General features: G+C 41.8%; 2 protein-coding genes across 5 annotated transcripts in view; one reads left to right on the forward strand and one right to left on the reverse strand.

Moving 5' to 3' along the window:
- Gtf2e1 (general transcription factor IIE subunit 1) overlaps positions 1–6,689 on the reverse strand; it is a 33,829-nt gene extending 27,140 nt beyond the window's left edge. The window contains exons 1-2 of one of the 3 annotated variants that reach the window (XM_060370364.1): positions 6,542–6,689; positions 1,145–1,611 (exon numbers count right to left, since the gene is read on the reverse strand). In XM_060370364.1, the coding sequence (XP_060226347.1) occupies positions 1,145–1,592 (448 nt within the window). In that variant the 5' untranslated portion in view covers positions 1,593–1,611; positions 6,542–6,689. Of the gene's footprint in view, positions 1–1,144; positions 1,612–5,146; positions 5,303–6,371; positions 6,499–6,541 lie in introns of those variants that run through there. The other 2 variants (XM_060370365.1, XM_060370366.1) reach the window with 2 other exon arrangements.
- A 36-nt stretch (positions 6,690–6,725) lies between these two features.
- Rabl3 (RAB, member of RAS oncogene family like 3) overlaps positions 6,726–19,441 on the forward strand; it is a 33,274-nt gene continuing 20,558 nt past the window's right edge. Inside the window, exons 1-2 of one of the 2 annotated variants that reach the window (XM_021628333.2) lie at positions 6,726–6,858; positions 11,106–11,197. In XM_021628333.2, coding sequence (XP_021484008.1) covers positions 6,813–6,858; positions 11,106–11,197 — 138 coding nt within the window. In that variant the 5' untranslated portion in view covers positions 6,726–6,812. The remainder of the gene's footprint in view (positions 6,859–11,105; positions 11,198–19,441) is intronic. The other variant, XM_060370367.1, reaches the window with a different exon arrangement.

Below are 19,441 nucleotides of genomic sequence, written 5' to 3' on the forward strand. Positions count from 1 at the left end.
TTAGTTCCCTCAGCTTCCTGCACGTAAATGAAGACATAATATCTTAGCTTGCTGCTCCACCTGCCTGCAGCCATGCCATCTCGACCACTATGGACTCTCCCTCTGGAACTGTAAACCAAAATAAACTCTTTCTTATTTAAGTCAGTTTTGAGCATGCTGCTTTATCAGAGTAAAAAAGGTAACTAACCACTAGGCAGGGTGGTGCACATGGTCTATAATCACAGCACTCTGGATGCTGAGGCAGAAGGATCACCAGGAGTTCAAGGTCAACATAATGAGTTCAAGTGAATTCCAGCCTGACCTATACAGGGAGATCCAGTCTCAAAAAACAAAGGGCAGCCAAAACCAAAAAAGCTTCTCTTAGATAAAATAAGCTCAATGCAAGATAACAGGACAAAACTGTTCCACCAAGTATTTGACAAAACTTGTCTCAAGCTTAGTTTAAAATTAACAATGTAACCCAGCACTTTAATGTTTCCCGTGTTAATGCCAAATATACTGTATTTTAGGAAAACATGGTTCATAACTTGTGGTAATGAAAATTCTTAAGACTAACGTATGTGATAAATGAAGCAACTCATATATGCTGTTAAGAATTCTCTCCCATTAGCTGATCTAAATTATTGATCCCTTTGTTAAGTTAAAAAAAGTTCCCTCTTATTTGATCTGGCTAATTCTCATTTACTCTTTCCGGGCTCAGCTAGTCCTTCTTCTAGAGACCCTCCCCAAACACAGATCACATATTCTAGTTCACATACCCCTAATGGCACAATGCACGCTCACTAGCAAAGCTCTTAAGCACATTATGTTATATTCTTATAAGCTTATCTGCCAGTGACTGACATAAATAGACACTAAAATAATTTGCTGAAGAGTGAGATCACAAGTAAACTCATAATAGCTTCAAAGTGGTAGAGAAATCAATCCTCCAGATTAGGCTCAGCACTAAATAAGGGTTTGGATTGGAAGGGAGAGTTTCAGGTGAGCTGTTAGCTCCATGGATAAAGACATGTCTTTGTGAAGGAAGAGGCCATGCAAAGCTTCTCAAAACTGTCAGTCTATAATTGGCTTACAATTTAGAACAATTGACAGAAAAGAAGTCCACATCTCATTTTACTTGATTCACAAACTGAGTAGGTCTCACCTGTCATGGGGTCAAACAGCTGATTAGCTTCCAGGTCGGTGAAAGTACTGCTGCACACAGGACATTTGAAGGAAGCCCGATTGGTGGAATTTCTCTCATCCGTTTCAATCCTCCTTCTCATGTGGTCCAGTTTATATTTTACCACATTAACAAGAGTGCGGTAATTGATGAAGTAGTAGTTATGGCGTGTGGTCTTCCCATCCGCAGCAGTCTCTACCCTCATTCTGCATTTGATGAATTTGTCTCCCTTTAAATTATTCAAAACAGAGCGAAGTTGCTTCCTGTCAAACTTGAGCAGCTCCAGCATGTCCTCTTCTTTCACACAGGGGTTCCGGATCAAGATGTCCAAGGCCAACACGTGCTCAATGCCATAAAAGCCCCGGATGACATACTTGGCTAGCCGCTTCAATGCCGCAGGCACCTCAGTGAGCACATCTGGGTCTGCCATCTTCAACAGCAAGCTTCACCTGTAATGGATTGAGGGGACAGGAATTAGTGGGCATGAGGACACAATCATCACTTTAAATCTACAATAACCTCTTACTGGGAGCTATCATTATTTTTAAAGTGCCACCAACACATTTAAACATTGCTTTAAAAGACCTCTAACACTTTAAACATTTAACAGAATGCCACAATTTTCCTTTATAGTACACTAAAGACTACACCTAAAAAGCTTGACATAATCTTTAAATAGTTACTTTCAGGATCAACAATGTGCTCAACTCCAAAAACACAATTATTTCTGACAATGATATATTACATCAACCCCACTTTATTTCACAAAGAAAAACAAACAAACAACAACCACAACAACAAAAACCCTCTTAAAGTGTTCACTATGCTTATTGGCAGGCTCTCTGGGAATGGCTGGAAATCTAGAGAATCCTAGCAATTACCCTAGACTTCGTTTCTTTTCAATAAAAATTTCCTGCTAAGATTTTTAAGTGTTATGCTGGAGAGGTTGTGGAGAAAGGAGAACCCTCCTCCATCGCTGGTGGGAATGTAAACTTGTACAACCACTCTGGAAATCAATCTGGCGCTTTCTCAGACAACCAGGAATAGTGCTTCCTCAAGATCCAGCCATGCCACTCCTGGGCATATATCCAAAAGAGGCTCAAGTACACAATAAGGACATTTGCTCAACCATGTTTGTAGCAGGTTTATTTGTAATAGCCAGAAGCTGGAAACAGCCCAGATGCCCCTCAACTGAAGAATGGATGCAGAAATTGTGGTACATCTATACACTGGAATATTACTCAGCAATGAAAAATAAGGAAATCATGAAATTTGCAGGTAAATGGTAGGACCTAGAAAGGATCATCCTGAGTGAGCTGTCCCAGAAGCAGAAAGACACACACACAGTATATACTAATTCATATAGACATATAACATAGGATAAACCTACTAAAATCTGTACATCTAAAGAAACTAATCAAGAGAGAAGACCCTGACTAAAACGCTCGATTGAGCCTATCCTGAAAGGCAAAGAGGATGGACATCAGAAGAAGAAGAAAACAAGAAACAACCTAGGAACCTGCCACAGAGGGCTTCTGAAAGCCTCTGCCCTGCAGACTATCAAAGCAGACACTGAGACTTATGGCCAACTGTTGGGCAGAGTGCATGGAATCTTATGTAAGAAGTGGGAAATAGTAAGAGCTAGTGAGGACGGGAACCACACAAGGAGAGCAACAAAACCAGAAAATGTGAACACAGGGAACTTCCCAGAGACTCATACTCCAACCAAGACTATTCATGGAGATAATGTAGAACCCCTGCACAGATGTAGCACATGACAGTTCAGTGTCCAAGTGGGTTACATAGTAATGGGAAGAGGGACTGCCTCTGACATAAACTGATTGGCCTGCTCTTTGATCACCTCCCCCTGAGGGGGGAGCAGCCTTACCAGGCCACAGAAGATGACAATGCAGCCACTCGTGATGTGATCTGATAGACTAAGATCAGAAGAAAAGAGAAGAGGACCTCCCCTATCAGTGGACTTGGGGAGGGGCATGTGTGAAGAAGGGGGAGGGAGGGTGGGGTTGGGAGGGGAGGTGGGAGGGGCTTACGGGGGGGATACAAAGTGAATAAAGTATAATTAATAAATAAATGAAAAAAAGATTTTTAAGTGTTTTACATAGTCACACTTTTACCATCACCAAAACCAAAAACAAAACAAGAAAACCAATATAAACACATAAGTAACTGCCAGCCAGCTGGGGCATCAGACAAAATTAACAAACAACTGAAGAAACTGAAGAAAATTAATGCTAAGATTGAAAGTGCTTTACCAATTTTGAGTGCCTTCTTGAGCTTAAAAATTAGAGGGAGGAGGATGAAGAAAAAAAGACACCCTTAAATACAGGTCCCCTGAGGAGCAGAGCAGAAGCTGGCTGTCTCCATGTGGAGGCCACAGCCCACAAAGTTGTCCTCTCAGAGTCTCCCATGTCACAGCACTTGGGTTCTGGACTTCAGTTAGAGAGGCTACAATTGGGTTGTTGTAAATTAAACCTTTAATTTAAACTCTGAAGTAACCAACCCTATCAGAGTTGATGCTTCTTTCTGTAAGAAATGTTATAACATCTACAGTATTAGAGTATAAAGTCCTACATAACCAATGTACACACGTATGGGGGTTTTAAGCCCACATCTACAATAAGGCAAAGATTAAAAGAAAGCTAGTTACAACATATATTTTTAAACTACAGTCCTCAAGCATAACTATACACACACAGAGACGGCAAGGCAGCGCTAGGATTTACTAGTCCAAACTTGCAGTCCGAGAGCCTTTGTCACCATAGATGTTTAAGAATGTCTGAGCTCATTAAAACAGAATCACAGCACACTTCCACATACATTTTGATCTCCTGTCCAGTTTTGTCTCTAATGTACTTAAAACCCCATTTTTCTTTTTGTTTCACATGCTCAGCAGCTGACAAAATAAAACCTGTGACTTTAGAAACATTCAGAAGACCAAAGGGCAGACGAATGTGAGCGTAGACTATTATTTCTCATCTTCCTCTCCTCTATCCCCCCAGAAACCATGAGATGCTGACCATTGGTTCTCAACCCTGACTATAGAGCAGAATCACGTAGGCAGCATTTTAAGCATCTTAACCAACACTGGGCCCCATTCCTAGGAATTTTGTTTCAGCCAGTATGGAAGGGCCAGATCAGGAATGCTGCTAATTTTAAAATCCCTTTAGATTACTCTAATGGGTAACAAAAGTCACTGGTCATCGCTCCAATCTGTCCCATGGCCATTTGCAGGCTGCAAATGAACATCCTGTATGTCCAGGTCCCTGTATTTGTTGTGCAGTCTGTTTCCTGGGTCTAATACATCTCTGGGTGTAACTGAAGATCAGTACAAAAGAGTGACTTCAAGACTCTTCCAGCCAATAGTTTGAAGCTTGGAAATCCCAGGTCAGTTTCTTAGTGTGAACCTCAGACATAAAGTGATTAAAGTGCCTTTCCCACACAGTTAATGTAGGAATTGAATCAGACAGTTAACATAATGTGTTCTGCTTCTGGGCTGGAATATGAGTTCAACTCAAGTACTGGCATTTAGAACAAATGCCCCCCATCTAACTGACATTTCCACCAGTGACCTGATAGGAAGATGGCAGCATTGTCGTTATATCAGGAGCTGGAGTCATAAAACCTAAACTTAGGGAGGGAGGAGTTGCAATGACAAGAGAAACGAAAATTATCACAGAAAGGAAATCAAAAGGTTTCCTCCATCAATATATTGGAGGAAAAACCACAAGCAGCTGTTTTGGGCCACTGTAAGAAGGAAAAGTGCAGGAGAAATAGGCAATATCTGAATAGGACTAAGCCTTATAGACTCAAGGCCGGGGCATCCACTTTCAGAAGCCTGTCTTTGATAAAACACCATATTCCTTTGAAGACACACACAAGGTGCCTGAATTTAAAACAAACAAACATACATACATACAAACAACTGGAGCTCAGGAAGGCTAGCTAGTTAAAAAAAAAACAAACCTCAAATGTTAAATCCTCCTTGTTGACCAAGGCCTTTCTTTGCTCCTTCACCACATCCTGAATCAAGATGTATAACAATTATTCAATCTCTGCATTTCTTAAAGCCACTTAGATCAAGTTCTGGAACTGGCAACCCATACAGAGTGCTTTGAACCAGTGGTCAACATTTAAAAATCTTGGGTACATTAAAAAAAAAAAAAAAATTCAACTTCCCACTACTCTTGAAAATTGGAAGTAAGTAAAAAGTGAGCCCACCTTCTGAAATTAGAAATTCTATAGCTAAGGTGACACTGAAGGAAGGGATTTCTCTGGTCTGTCTGTGGAGGCTTCTTGGTGTCATTACTAATGGTCTCCTTTTCCTCTTCACAGTGATACTCAGGGCTCTCCCAACTTCACCCTAGCCAGTCAGGCCTATATTCTAATTGTGCCCCAGGTGTAGAGTTAGGGGAAACCAAGTTGAAATCACTCCATTTTTAGCAAAGTCACCCTCATAGCCACATACTGTTTCCCTCCCCCCTCAGAGCTAAGCCCAAACCGTTCTCCTAACGTTGTTAGGCTTTGGGTAATGTTTCCTGGCCTTCCCAAATTCCCAACAGTACCATCTGATGCTCGACTTCACATTTCCTCATACTTTATACAGTTTCTAGGAGCAGGGACTTATTTTTACCTTGCTCATCAATGCTAGCGCCTGGTCACTCAAGTACTTAACTCAAACTTTCAATTCATCTCCTGGGCAAGTGTTCTTGTACCATACCCATCTTGCCAGCTTTCACACAATGCCCTTGTTTCACACCTGCATCCCAACACTAACAGCTATAAGCCATCCTTTTTTTTTTTTTTTAACTAGTAATTGCTTTAAGCAAGGAGTTACTAGATGAAACTTGTGGTTTTTAAAGACTATGCTGGATGAAGAAGGGGGGGAGGGAGAGAATAAAAGAACAGAGTGGGTGCAGGAAGCCCAGCTAGTTAGTCCATTTCAAAATACTACTTCCCAAGTTCTTAGAAGAACGTGGCTTCTACCACAGCCTCTACAGTTCTCTGTTACTGTACTTCACGAACTCTCCAGCCCTTCGTCCTTTAAGGGGTCCCACGACGGCGGCAGCTCCGGACCCGGGTGCCCTCCACCAGCTGTGCTCACAAGTGTCCAGACCCAGAGACCCCACAGTCGCTCAGGCGCGCCCAGGGGGCTCCGGGGCCACCCTGGACACCGCCGAGCCCGTCCTACCCGAGGTCGCACACGGGCCGCTCCGGGGCAATGGCTCTTTGGAAGTCTAAGAGGACCAAGGTAAGAGGGTGGTCGAGAAGGGGCTAGACCAGGAAGGGGCGGGCAAGAGAAACCGTGAAATAGCACGCCAGGCCGGAAACCGGGAATAAGGAGCAGGGAATAAGGTTTACCCAAGCGGATGCACGAACACTCCCACTACAGCCGCCCTCGGGACCTCAACTACCGGCTTCTTCGGCCGGCCCACGCCACTTGCCAGGCAAGTACAGACGCCTATTTCCTGCGACCAGGTTGGAAACCTCCCGTTAATCCGCACGGCGAAGCTTTCAATCAAAGCAGTCGCGTCGTGACTGACCAATGAGGTGGTAGGCCCTGCCTCCCAACCCTTCCCTGATTGGCTGGCAATCCAGGAAAGGGCGTTAACCTCAAGGAGACCGTGGCAAGATGGCGACCCTGGATCGGGTGAAGGTTCTGGTGTTGGGAGACTCAGGTGAGCCGCTTAACCCACGTCTGGGACTCCCGCTACACCCGAGCTACCCGGTACTCCCCACTCTTCGTTGTTGTACCCCCAACTTCCTAGCTCGTGGGTCCATGGCTGAAGTCCTTTTCAAGGCCTTAAGACTACACTTCCCAGAGGACTTTGCTCCTTTTGACGACGTGGTGGCGTGGCGGGAGGTGGGGGTCGCCGAGCTCGGGTCTTTCCCTGCCTTTGCATTTCGATACGTCGGTCTCGCCGTTCGACCCCAGCCGAGAGCATACTGTCAGTTCCTTTATTGCTCTTGTTAGGCACCCAGAAGTTAGTAAGATCGCGCCTTCAGGAAACATTGTTCATTAAGTCAAACGTACACTAAGAATACACTGACATGTATTAACTTCTTTAATTCTACAATCAGACTTTTAACTCCATCCTGCAGATGATAAATATGAGGCGGACTGGTTCGAACCCAGAGTCCTAAGCTGCATCACACAATAGGCCAATAGATAGTAGTCGTGATTTCCTTTTTACTTACTTGTTCTCATCTAATAGTTGAATACCTGTTTGGTTTTGAGATATATGGGAATAAAGAAATTTGATAAAGGCCACACTCTGAAGCAGCTTAACGCTGAGCAGTTTTAATTTTAGTGTTATTTTTTTTTCTATACCTTGAACTACCATTTAAGCCTTTGTTTCCCTCTCCCCCTCATTATCCTCCTCTTTCCCATTTCCAGCTCCCAAGAAATTGAACGTACACTAGCCATGCATTTTAGAGATGCGCTTTTCGGGAAAGGACCTTTTGTGCTCTAAGCAGACGTTTTGCTGCATACTTGGAAGTAGAGGGAACACATCCCAAATAGAACACATTCAAATATTTAATTCTAAAACTGAAAACAGTCTTAACTTCCCCAAATACCTTTTTTAAAAATATTTCACCCCTTTTATTCTTTTTTTAATTGTGTTTATTTTGAAATTATAATTTAATTAGATCTTTTCTCCCTACCCTTTCCTCCAAATCTCCTCAAATTCATGGCCTCTTTTTTTTCACTGTTATTGCATGCATGTATGTATTTGTATATACATACATATTCTTAAGTATAACCTGTTAAGTCCATATAATGCTACTTGTACATATGTTTTCAGGACTGACTGTTTGGCACTGGGCAGCCAACTGGTGTTTTCTTCCCTGGGGAGGACCGTCTAAGGCTGTCAGGCTAGCAGGCATCGCTGTCTCTGTCCGCTCCTGGCTTGTCTCAGTTGTCTGTAGTTGTCTGTGTAGGGTTGAGGCCTCTCCAGTGTGCTGTGTTCAGTGGTGTCATCCGTGGTCAGCTCATGTTTGGGCGGTCATGTTGGTAAGACTTCATGGGTGTAGCTTCTGAAAGGTATTGCTAGGAGACTCACTCTCACAGCAAACTCTCTGCTCCCCTGGCTCTTTCCACCCTTCTCCTTTAATTTTTCCTAAGCCTCAGGAGAGTTTTGTAGATGAAGCCTTTGGGCCTGGGCTCCACAACTCTGCATTTTGATTGGTTGTGGTTTTCTGTCTGTTGCAAAGTAAAGTTTCCTTGATGAGGGGTGAAGACTACACTTATCTGTGGGCATAAAGACAAATGTCTATTTTTGGGACCACTTAAATCATGATGAGGATCACAACAGATCTTCTATGAAAGAGGTTTATTAGGTGGATATGAAGAGAGGAAGGGAAGGGAGAGCAGGACATTGCTGGGGAGAAAGAGGGGGGAAAGAGAGAGGAAGGGGAGGAGAGAGGGGGCTCCACAATAGAGAGGAAGGACCAAGAGAGCAAGAGAAGATAGGACCAAGAGAGAGATCACATGGCCGTGGTCCCTTTAAGGGGCAAGGTAACCACGCCTTCCAGGTGTGGCCACCTGGCCGGTGACACATGATGACACCATAAGTTACTAGGCAACTCAGAAGCAGGTTTTGTTCCAAAATCCTAACATCTATAGTTTGTTACTAACTTTTCAAAATTCTTAAGGAAATGAATAGTTAACACCTCATTAATCTCTAGTATGTCATCTGTTCTTACTGTTGAGAGCTTCCTTTCATTTTGGCCAACACACTCAAAGCATTTAATTCATGGAGAGCTAAAAAGAACTATATAATCTTACTACATAGAGATGCTTATCCTGATCCAGTTAAGCCAGCTTTGGGCTCAAGCATATGTCAAGCTGGGAACTAAATCCCTAGGTTTTCCTCCAACATAAACCTACATGTAAACAGAAATATCAACAATACACTTTAAAGATGTAGATGACAGACATTGTGCAGTAAGCATGGTGACAGAACTGATTTTGAGTACCCTGAAATCTTAAAGTTTATATCTAAAAGAATAAAGTGGAAACCTGAGAGAAAATATTTGCTTCGATTACATGGGATATTTAATCTCTTTTAATATGTAAAGAGGTCATATAGGGCTGGGATGTTTCTCCATAGCAGAGCAGTTGCCAAGCATGTGTAAGAACTTGAATTCATTACTCAATACCCCAGCATGACACAAGGTTATATATGTTAATAACTCTAAAATCCATAATTAGTTAAGTAGCACATAAGTACAAAATTCATAAGAAAATTGAATGGCAAAGATGATGGTAATGTATGTCATTATGGGTTTTATTTTTAATTACTTTCCTCCTAGCTGAGAACTGAACCAGAATCTCAATGGCAAGAGCAACAAATCCTTAATTTTAATGGCTGAACTAGAGCTCTTGCTTTGTTGTTGTTTGGGGTGTGGAGGTGTTTGAGACATAGTCTCAGTGTGTAGTCCTGGCTAGTGTAGAACCCTCTGTGTAGACCAGGCTGGCCTAGAACTCACCATGTAAACCAGGCAGGCCTAGAACTCATGAACATTCACTTGCCTCTACCCCCAACCCTCTTTTTAAGACTGGGTCTCCACTTGGCATGGAGCCCACCGTCTAAGGCTGTCAGGCTAGCAGGCATCTCTGTCTCTGCCTCCCCAATGCTGGCATTTCAAGCATGCGCCTCTATGCCAGGCTGTTGTGTCAGTTCTGTGGGTGCTACTCAGGTTCTCATGCGTTTACAGCAAGCACTGAGTGCCTAGCCAGTTTTTAAGTACACTGTGTACATGATCTCAATTCCAGTATGCTCCTAGAAAATCCCATATGCCTGGCAGGAGTGACCTAAGGTGATTTCTCTTTTTTATACTTTTTCAGTTGTTGGAAATACAGCTTTTATTATAAAAAGTAAATGAGTGATAGGTCTATACACAAAAAGATTTCCTAAATTTTTGATAAAATTAACAGTTTACAGCCAGTTAAATGAATGAGTGACAGCACATCAGGATAGAAATAGAGGGCTCATCCCTTTCCTCTCCACCTGGATCTTCAAGAGGTCATTAGTGTTAGTGACAAGATTGCCTGAGAGCAAGAGATCTAGAAAGAGATAACGTACTGCTTCAAAATAAAAAGCCATGATGAAGAAAAGAGTAGAATTGTTATTATTCAGAGGATCAGTCTGGGGCTATGTGGTTAGCTGCTTTTTAAAAACCTATGTGTAAGCACTAAAGTCCTTTTAGTATGGTTTTGTTTTAAAGAACGAAAATCCCAAATCATTTAATATTACTAATGGAGACTCAGGAGCCAGATGCTAGGGTGAAAACCTGCCAGCTCAGAGAGGCAGAGAAAGCACCCAGCTGACCTTGCTACTCAGCTCACATCCAGAAGGAAAAAACAAAAACCAAAAGTTCAAAGCTAAAAGCCCCAAAGCCAAACCGCCAGAAGCCAAAAGCCCAAGGCCAAAAAGCTTGCTAGCTCAGCTGACAGCCCGGGAGGAAAAAGCCAAAAGCTCCTTCTTTTCCAAGCTGTCTTAAATACCCTTCAACTCAAAGTCTTTCCTTTCTGTTAATCCCTATCAGTTGATTACTTGCTCCACCTCTTGACCTAGGGTTAACTTTATCAAATCCTGTGTACAGAAAGCTCTTGGATTGAAGACATGTGCTAGAGCTGAGCCACACCATAATCACCTGTTTACAGTAAACAGGAAGTTCTTAGATTAAAGATGTGTGTTAGGGCTGAATCACAACAAACAAGAAAACAGGTTTTTACAGTTCACAATCTTGGGGTTCACAATGGGATCAAATATCCTGCAACAGTATGGAATGATGATATCATGAGACCTGTCACTGACAGTCAATTTTGTGGGATGTTCCCTGGCTTATAGGAAACAGTATAGATGGTCCCATGCAGGATTATGTATTCAGCTGACTGGAGACCTTGTATCTTCTACAGGTGTTGGGAAGTCTTCACTGGTCCATCTTCTATGCCACAATCAAGTGCTGGGAAATCCCTCGTGGACCGTGGGCTGCTCGGTGGATATCAGAGTATGCTATGCGTTCTTGTTTTAGTTTTTCATTAGTCATTCTAAGCATAAGTCCTTCAAATCACATGATTAAATTCCAGGACTTAATTAAGGTTCAGTAATAATACTAGGATTGATTTAGCTCCTACTGTGCATCAATACTTTACTGTCATTCCTTATTTAATCTTCCTTGAGCTATGAGATACAAGTACAGAAAATAAGTCATAAGGAAGTAAAGAACAACCAAATTATTCAACTCATAAGAAGGTAAATCAACAGGTGAACCCATTTGTCTGGTTATGCAGGCTTTTATTTTAATCGCTCTATTTTGAAAATTCAGTTAATATCCTCTATAAATAATTCTCCCTAAGTCTGTGACTCTAAGACTGCAAACTTATGCCTCGGTGTAAAGGAAAAAGCTTCCGGAGCCTCGTATAGATGAACTGTTCTGGGTCACATTTAGGTATTCTGTGCAGTTTCCACTGAATTGGGTGTCAATGCCTAATTCCCTCTATCATCTGCTGGCATGTTCCAGCAGCTTGGCAGGTCAAGGACCCAAGTTCAATTCCCACAAACTCACATGGTGGAAGGAGAGAACTGATTCCAGCAAGTTGTCCTGTGGCCTCCACGTGTGTGCCCTGACACACAGAAGCCCACAGACATACACACAGTCAATAAAGAAACAGAAAAGAAAATGGAAACAAGTAAGGAAGAAATGACACTCAAGCTGTTTTCTTCTGTTCCTTGGACATATGGTGTAGTCTCTGACATGTTGATTAAAAACTTTCTATCCAATTAGCTATTTTGTCTTAAGGGAATATTTTTTCTCCGTCTGCTTTTGGGATTTTCTTTTGGGGGCAGGGTGTCTGGTGCTTTGCTAATCTAACCTACATCTTAGTCTACCTCAGCTGAATATTCATTATTCTACTCAAAAGGTGTGTTGCTCAAAGTTTCACTTCTCAAAAGACATCTCTCTCCTATTTGTCTCTCTTCATTCCCTCTATCAGTTCCTTTTGAATTTCTAATGGATTTGCTGTTTGTATCTTTGAACTTCATTCCCATATATCCTATCCTATTTTTTCATTTTCCTCACTGCCTTTTGGAATATCTGCCTTCCAGTTGACTAAATATTTCTCAACTACACCTAATATAATGTTAATATATACACTCTGTTTTTCTGTTTTTCTTTTATTTATTTTTAAAAATTTTTCCCACAGTTTATTCATTATATATCATGATTGAAGCCCGCTCCCTCAACTCCTCCCAGTTCCACCCTCCCTCCCTCTTCCCCCATCCCCTTCCCCTAGTCCATTGAGAGGGGGAATTCTCCTCCTCTGCCATCTGCCCATAGCTTATCAAGTCTCATCAGGACTGCCTGGATCCTCTTCCTCTGAAGCCTGGCAAGACCGCATCGCCAGGGATAAGAGATCAAAGAACAGGCAATCGACTTCATAATAGAGATAGCCCCTGTTCCCCTTACTTGGAAACCCATATGGAGACTGAGCTGCCAATCTGAGCATCTGGCAGGGGGTCTAGGACCTCTCCATGCATGGTCCTTGATTCGTGCATCAGTCTCTGCTGAACCCCCTGGGCTCAGATTTTATACACTCTGTTTTTCAAGTATACAATTTTTTAAGTGTCTGTTCATTCATGTCAAGTGTTTCAAAGTCTTATTTTTTCATGGGGATCTTATTTTTAGTTAACTTATTTTTCACATAGTCATATTATAGTTTCTTTTGGATTATAGTTGCTTTTTAAAAAAGGGTGAGGTGAACATTTTACTTGATATATATGTTATCTTACTTTACAGAAATATGTCACGTTTGATTCGTAATTCTTGGAAAATGGTCTGTCTTTTAGAGATTTTTTTTAATGTGCATCAGTATTTGCCCAATCTGTGTATCCTATGTGTGTAGAGGCCAGAAGAAAATACTGGATCCTCTGAGGCTGGAGTTTCAGAGAGTTGTAAGCTGCCTGTGGGTGCTGGGCGGAACTCACGTCCTCCGAAAGAGTAGCCAGCGCTCCTAACGAGTAGCCAACTTTCCAGCTCTACGTCCACATAAAAAAAAAAAAAAGAAAAAGCCCACACCTCTTCATGGAAACCCTGTATGCTATGCTGCCCAAGTATCCTTGTTTGGATTGGCTTCTGTGGTTGCCAGGAACCCAGCAAGTCCAACAGCGCGCAGAGCCTCTACCGCAGCATTTCCGTGCCATCTAAATATCATGGATTCTCCCACCGTCTGACTGTGGTCCAGACTTGAAGTTTCCGCTTCATACGTATCTCTTCTGTGTCCTGAAGCAGCCCTCCCACAGTCCTGGCAGGAGTCCTACTCTGTGGACAGTTCTTCCAGCCACATCCTCCTCAGACTGGGGAGCTCATCAAGGCTTCACATTTCAAGATGGGGATGGCAGTCTAGTTCTTGCCACTCACCCACATACTTTTTCCTTAAACGCTGCAAAGAGCGTTTGCATCTATTTCTGGATCAGCGGTGGCTCTAGGCACCAGCCCTCAGTGCTCCCTGTGCCATTTCCCACTAACTCAGTTTTAAGGCTTGTCTTCAGCATTAGCAATAATCTCTTGCTTTCTCTTTTACTCTCCCTGGTTTATGTTCTCTCTCTTCCCTTCTCTCCTTCTTCCTTCTCAAAATATTTTTATAGCATTTCTTTGAGTTTGGATAGAAGAGGACTATCTCATTTCAGCTTAATATGTTCTTACATTCTTAGCTGCGTAAGAAAACCAGTTCTAAGTAATGAATTCAAAAGCAATTTTGTTTAGGTTTGGGAGACTTAGTAACATATCCTGACAAAATTTCCTTTATACTTTTTCTAACTCCCTTCCTGAGAAAGATCACAGCACATTAAAAAGAAACTTAGATCCTGGATCAATTGCCTTTCTACTTAAAGAGTTAACTTAAACTAATCAATATGCCTCCTGAGGCTAGTTATATCATTTATAAGAGAGAAGGGAATTACATGGTACCTAACTTTTGCACAATTTTCTGCCCCTCCTTTTACCCTCAGCCCACCCTTCATTCCTGTCCCCACCCAGAGCCCAGTCGGCTCCTGTTTCCCAATTGTCTTGAGCGTTTTACTGTGTCTTATTAAAGTGGCTAAAATCAGTACATTCTAGATATGTGTCTGTAATAAGTATCTCTGTCTCATTCTCCATCCCAGGGGAAGCTTCCAGGGTACCGCCTTAAGCACAGTATCTGTATGGGAGTTACATTTGCATGTGCTGTTGGGGATTTGTGTACACCAAGCAAGCACTTTGCCACTGAGACCTAGCCCAGCCCCGAGGCTGAATTTTTTGTACATGTATATTATTTTTGAAGTTCCTTGTACAAAGTTTATTGATCAGAGGTAGTATCCTGAATGGTTATTGGATTTTATTTATTCTGTCTTCATATTGATCATTATTTCCCTGCTTTCTTCTGTTTGCTAATTTTAAACATTTAAGCATTAAACACAGCTTGCCATCCTAGACTAAAATCCAAGCTTTTCTCTCTGTGTGTATCTCTGTTTCTGTCTCTCTAACTTTATTTCTTTCTCAGATTCTTTTATTTATTTTTCTTTGTATGTGTACAGATGTTTATCTCCGCGTTACAGCTATGTGCTGCATGTTTGCAGTGCCCTCAGAGGGAAGAGGGCGTAGTTTCCTCTGGAACTGGAGTCACAGCCTGTTGTCAGGAGCTGTGTGGGTGCAAAGAACCCAGGTCCTTCAGAAGAGCAGCCAGTGAGCTCTTCTTAACCATTGAGCTCTCTCTCCAGCCCTGCCCCCTCCATATGTCAAGCTTGTCTTGACGTACTGGTCTACTTATTATTAGACAGAGCTGTCTGCTATCTAGAATCAGTTGCCCAGTATGTTTTTCAGATATTTGCACCAAAATTAATGAGAAAGATTCGCTTATTACTTTACTTGCTCCTAATTTTTTTGTGGGGTTTTGATATCGTGCTAACCTGTCCTTGAGAAAAGCTTTATGAGACTAATGTCCTTGACTTTACAAGTGAAACTAACTTTACCTGGGATTTTCTATGTGGGAAGTTTTTAAGTTCAGTAAAGAAAACGAGAAAATGTTTGTGTTTCTTTCCTTGTTGATTTTTGGAGATTTGTGTTTGGAAAAGAATGTGTTCACATCAAGCAAATTGTTAAACATTGTTTCTCTGTCTTTCCGTGAGACAGTTGAGCAATACAACCATTACTGCAAAGCCTATCTAGCCTATAGGATAGTATAGTATCTATAGTGTCGATTATGTTCTTTCTTTTTTAATTTTGGTATGAGTAATTGGTAACTTTGCTTTTGAAATGTATATATTTATATGTGGGTCATGCATAGCATGGCACACATGTAGAGGGTAAGACTGTTTTCCCCACCATATGGGGTCTAGGAATGGAACTCGGGCTGTCAGGGTTAGAAGCAAGCCAGCCTGGTTTTATTTTCTTGATCAGTTTGGCCAGTGGTCTAGCAAAGAGAAGTTTCTGTTTTGTTGCTTCTCTATATCTGTTTGGGTGTAGTTTTTTTTTTTTTTTTTTTGGGGGGGGGTGTCTGTGCTCATGTGCAGGTGAGTATGGGCACATGGAGAAGCCAGACGTTAACTCTGAGTGTCATCTCTCAGGAACCATCCGTCTTGTCTTTTGGGACAGGGTCTCTTGTTGACCTAGAGCTCGGCTGTCTGGCCAACAAGCCCCAGGGATCCACCAGTCTCTGTCTGAGAAGCTTTGGGATTATGAGCAAACGGAACCACACCCAGCTTTTGAAAACACTGGTGCTGCGGGAGGGAGGCTGGGCCCTCATGCATGCCCATCAGGGACCTCACCAGCTGAGCAATCTCTCCATCCCTGTGTTTGTTTTGAATTTCACTGCAGTATCCATGCCTCTTTGGGCTTAATTTGCTCTTTTTTCAAGCTTCTCCTTGAAACAAGTAGTTGCTTCATTGATTTCTTTCAGGCTTCTGAAGAGCTCCAAGGCACTGAAATTTCTTTCTAAACACAGCTTTTGCTGTCTCGTTATCATTCAGTTCAAAACATTGTTTAATTTCCATTGTGATTTCTCCTTAGGCTCATTTGCTATTTGAAATGTGCATCTTAATTTCCAAACATTTGACGTTGTTGATGATCATTTAATTGCTGGTTTCTAGGTTACTTTCTCTGTGCTCAGAGAATACATACTTTATAATTCCATCCTTTAAAACTGACTGAGATTTTCTTATGTCTTGACTTATGACTATTTTTGTTAATTATTTGTTAAGTATTTTGTGTCTAAGTCAGAAAGAAAGCATCTATGCAGACCATCATTACTGGCTATGGTCATCTGTCTATTAGGACAAGCATATTGAGCACTCTTTTTTTTTATCTATTTCATCATGATAAGGAATAAATGGTATAATCCTTCACTATTTATGGAAATTTGTCTTTTTGTTGTTATTGTTTAAACCTGTCTGTTTTGAGATTATATACTACTTTGAGATTGTTTAATTGGCCTGGAGACGTCCTGGGATTTCAGGCCTGTGCAGCAAGCACTTTTACCTGCTGAGCAGTCTTACTGGCACCTGGATTTAACATTTTATCACTGTAATATGTTCCTTTTCTGTCTGGTGATGTTTTGTGCCTTGAAGTTCGTCTTCTCTGATCCTGAAATGGTTTAAATTAATTATTTTTAGTGTTTCTGTAGTGTATCTTGTTTCCATCTTCCACTTAACATATCTATCTGGTATGTCTCTTGTTAAGTAGGACATAGACAAATTTTATTTTAACTGCCAGTCTGATTTTGCCCTTTAATTTGGTTTTGGGGTCTTGCTCCAATATTCTAATTTAGAGATATACATGGCACCCAGGAATCTGCATTTTAAGAAACATCCAAGGCGATTTAAGTAGAAATAAGAGGGATGCTGAGTCAGTTTTTCAGAGTGTAGAAGTGGTCAGCGGCTAACCTAAATGCTCGCAGAAAACTGCTAAGGACTGGCAGGAAGAATAGAGAGAAGGGAATGTAAATGACAGCCCAGACTCCAAAGAACACGAGTTTATTAGGTAATGGTATTTAACTGAAAGTAGCTTTGGAGATAAGCAAAGCATTTCCTATTTTTCGGCACAAAAATAAGAGTGTTTAAGAATAAACAGAATAAGGGTGTTTAAGAATAAGAGGGCAAATCAATCTCAGAAAAGACCCCTGTGCCCAGATTTTTTGGTTCTATTGCTCTCCTTGTAGAGCTCCTGTTCCCTCCTTGTCTTTCTATTTCTCCCTTCTTTCATAAGATTCCCTGCACTCTGCAAAAAGTTTGGCTATAAATCTCAGCATCTGTTTTGATATCCTGCTGGTGTGAGAGTCTTTCAGAGGCCCTCTGTGGCAGGCTCCTGTCCTGTTCCCTGTTTTCTCCCTCTTCTGATGTCCATCTCGTTTGCCTTTCTGAATGAAGATTGAGCATCTTACCAGGGTCCTCCTTCTTGATTAGCTTCCTTAGATGTACAGATTTTAGTATGTTTATCCTATATTATTTATCTAATATCCACTTATAAGTGAGTATATACCATGTGTGTCTTTCTGCTTCTAGGATACCTCACTCAGGATGATCATTTCTAGATCCCACCATTTACCATTCATGGAGATAACTTAGAACCCCTGCACAGAAGTAGCCCATGGTAGCTCAGTGTCCAAGAGGGTTCCCAAATAATAAGAACAGGGACCATCTCTGATATGAACTCATGGGCTGGCTCTTTGATCACCTCCCCCTGAGGGGGAGTAACCTTACCAGGCCACAGAGGAAGACAATACAGCCAGTCCTGATGAGACCTAATAGACTAGGGTCAGATGGAAGAGGAGGAGGACCTACACTGTCATTGGGCTGGGGGAGGCGCATAGGAGAAGAAGAGGAAGGGAGGGTGAGAATGGGAGGGGATGGGGAAAGGGCTACAGCTGGGATAAAAAGTGAATAACTAATTAATCATTAAAAAAAAGAATAAGAGGGCATGCAGAGTTGTTTCTTCTGGATAGAGATAGTTATTGTTGATATAGGAAGGAAAGGGTAAGATGCAACAGGATTTTTGTAATCATAGGTGAAGACTCCAGAAAGAAAGTAAAAATTCTTGGAGGAAGGGAATGATTGTTTCTTATTGGTTGAATAATAAGTAGTTTGGAGACAAGAATGAAAGAGTTCCAACAAAGCCCCCTCTCCCCCATTATGTGTCCAATTCGGAAAATAGTGTAAACTGACAGCAAAGATTCAAAAACAGACTTTGTCTCTGCAGGGCCCTCTGTGTGAAGGAAAACCTGATTATTTCTACACTTAATGCTTTGTGCAAGTTCTAGAGAACACATCATCCAAAGTAGCTATTCTCAAAGCTCTGACTTGCTGAAGTAACAGCAGTTCCCTGAGAACATCTCTGCTTTGGGGATTACCAAGTTAAGAGTTCCCTTAAAGTCATGCTAGACCATAGGGGTTTTGTTTTGTTTTGTTTTGTTCTGTTTTATTTCGTCATGTTTTGCTTTGTTCTAATCCATCACATAGTCCTAAGAACTCTGGAAAACACACAACTGCCCAAAAGGAAGCTGAAATAAAGGCTGGGTAGACAGAGCTCATGTAATAGTGTGGCTGGTCTTCCTGGCACCGGTGTGGTGCTCGATGACCCCTTTAAAGCCAGTCTGACCTGAATTACGTTCTTGAAGAATAAGGCGTGGGGCTGAAAGGGGCCTCGCTTGTATTACTGCTCACTGTTGATCTGCCTTCCTGCTCCGAGAAGACTATCTCTTGAGTGGTAATATAAGTAAAGGGCATTTTGGAAGTATAATCTAAAGTTGCCATAGAAATGGAAACCACCACCATTATAATAAAATGAGTGGCTGTTCCCTGCAGAAAACCCTTAAAGTGTGTAAAGGCCTGATGACTGTCTTAGGGGAACATTGACTTCTGAAGCAGCTTTGATAGTACAACCACAGTGTGTGTTAGTGAACCTGTGAGAGGGAGCGCTGTAGGACTGGAGTGAGTCCCCGAACACCTTCTCTTCAGAACGCTTAGACACACTTGCCCTGTTTAGCTCCCTTTAAATATGTTAAGAGCCAACTAAAAATAGAAATGATGAAGATGATGTGACTGTTTCAAGTGCTGCCTGAAGCTAATGAATTTACTCAGTAATTGGAACATTCTGGATCCATTTATTCTGTGCAGAGGCCCGTAACTGAACTGAGTAAGGAGTTTCATTTTGTGGTATTTTTCATTCCTGGTTTCTGACTTTGTTACCTCAAAGTTAATGGGCTGATGAGTGCATGGCTACTCC

This window comes from Meriones unguiculatus, chromosome 17, assembly GCF_030254825.1.
Source record: "Meriones unguiculatus strain TT.TT164.6M chromosome 17, Bangor_MerUng_6.1, whole genome shotgun sequence".
Classification (NCBI taxonomy): Eukaryota; Metazoa; Chordata; class Mammalia; order Rodentia; family Muridae; genus Meriones; species Meriones unguiculatus.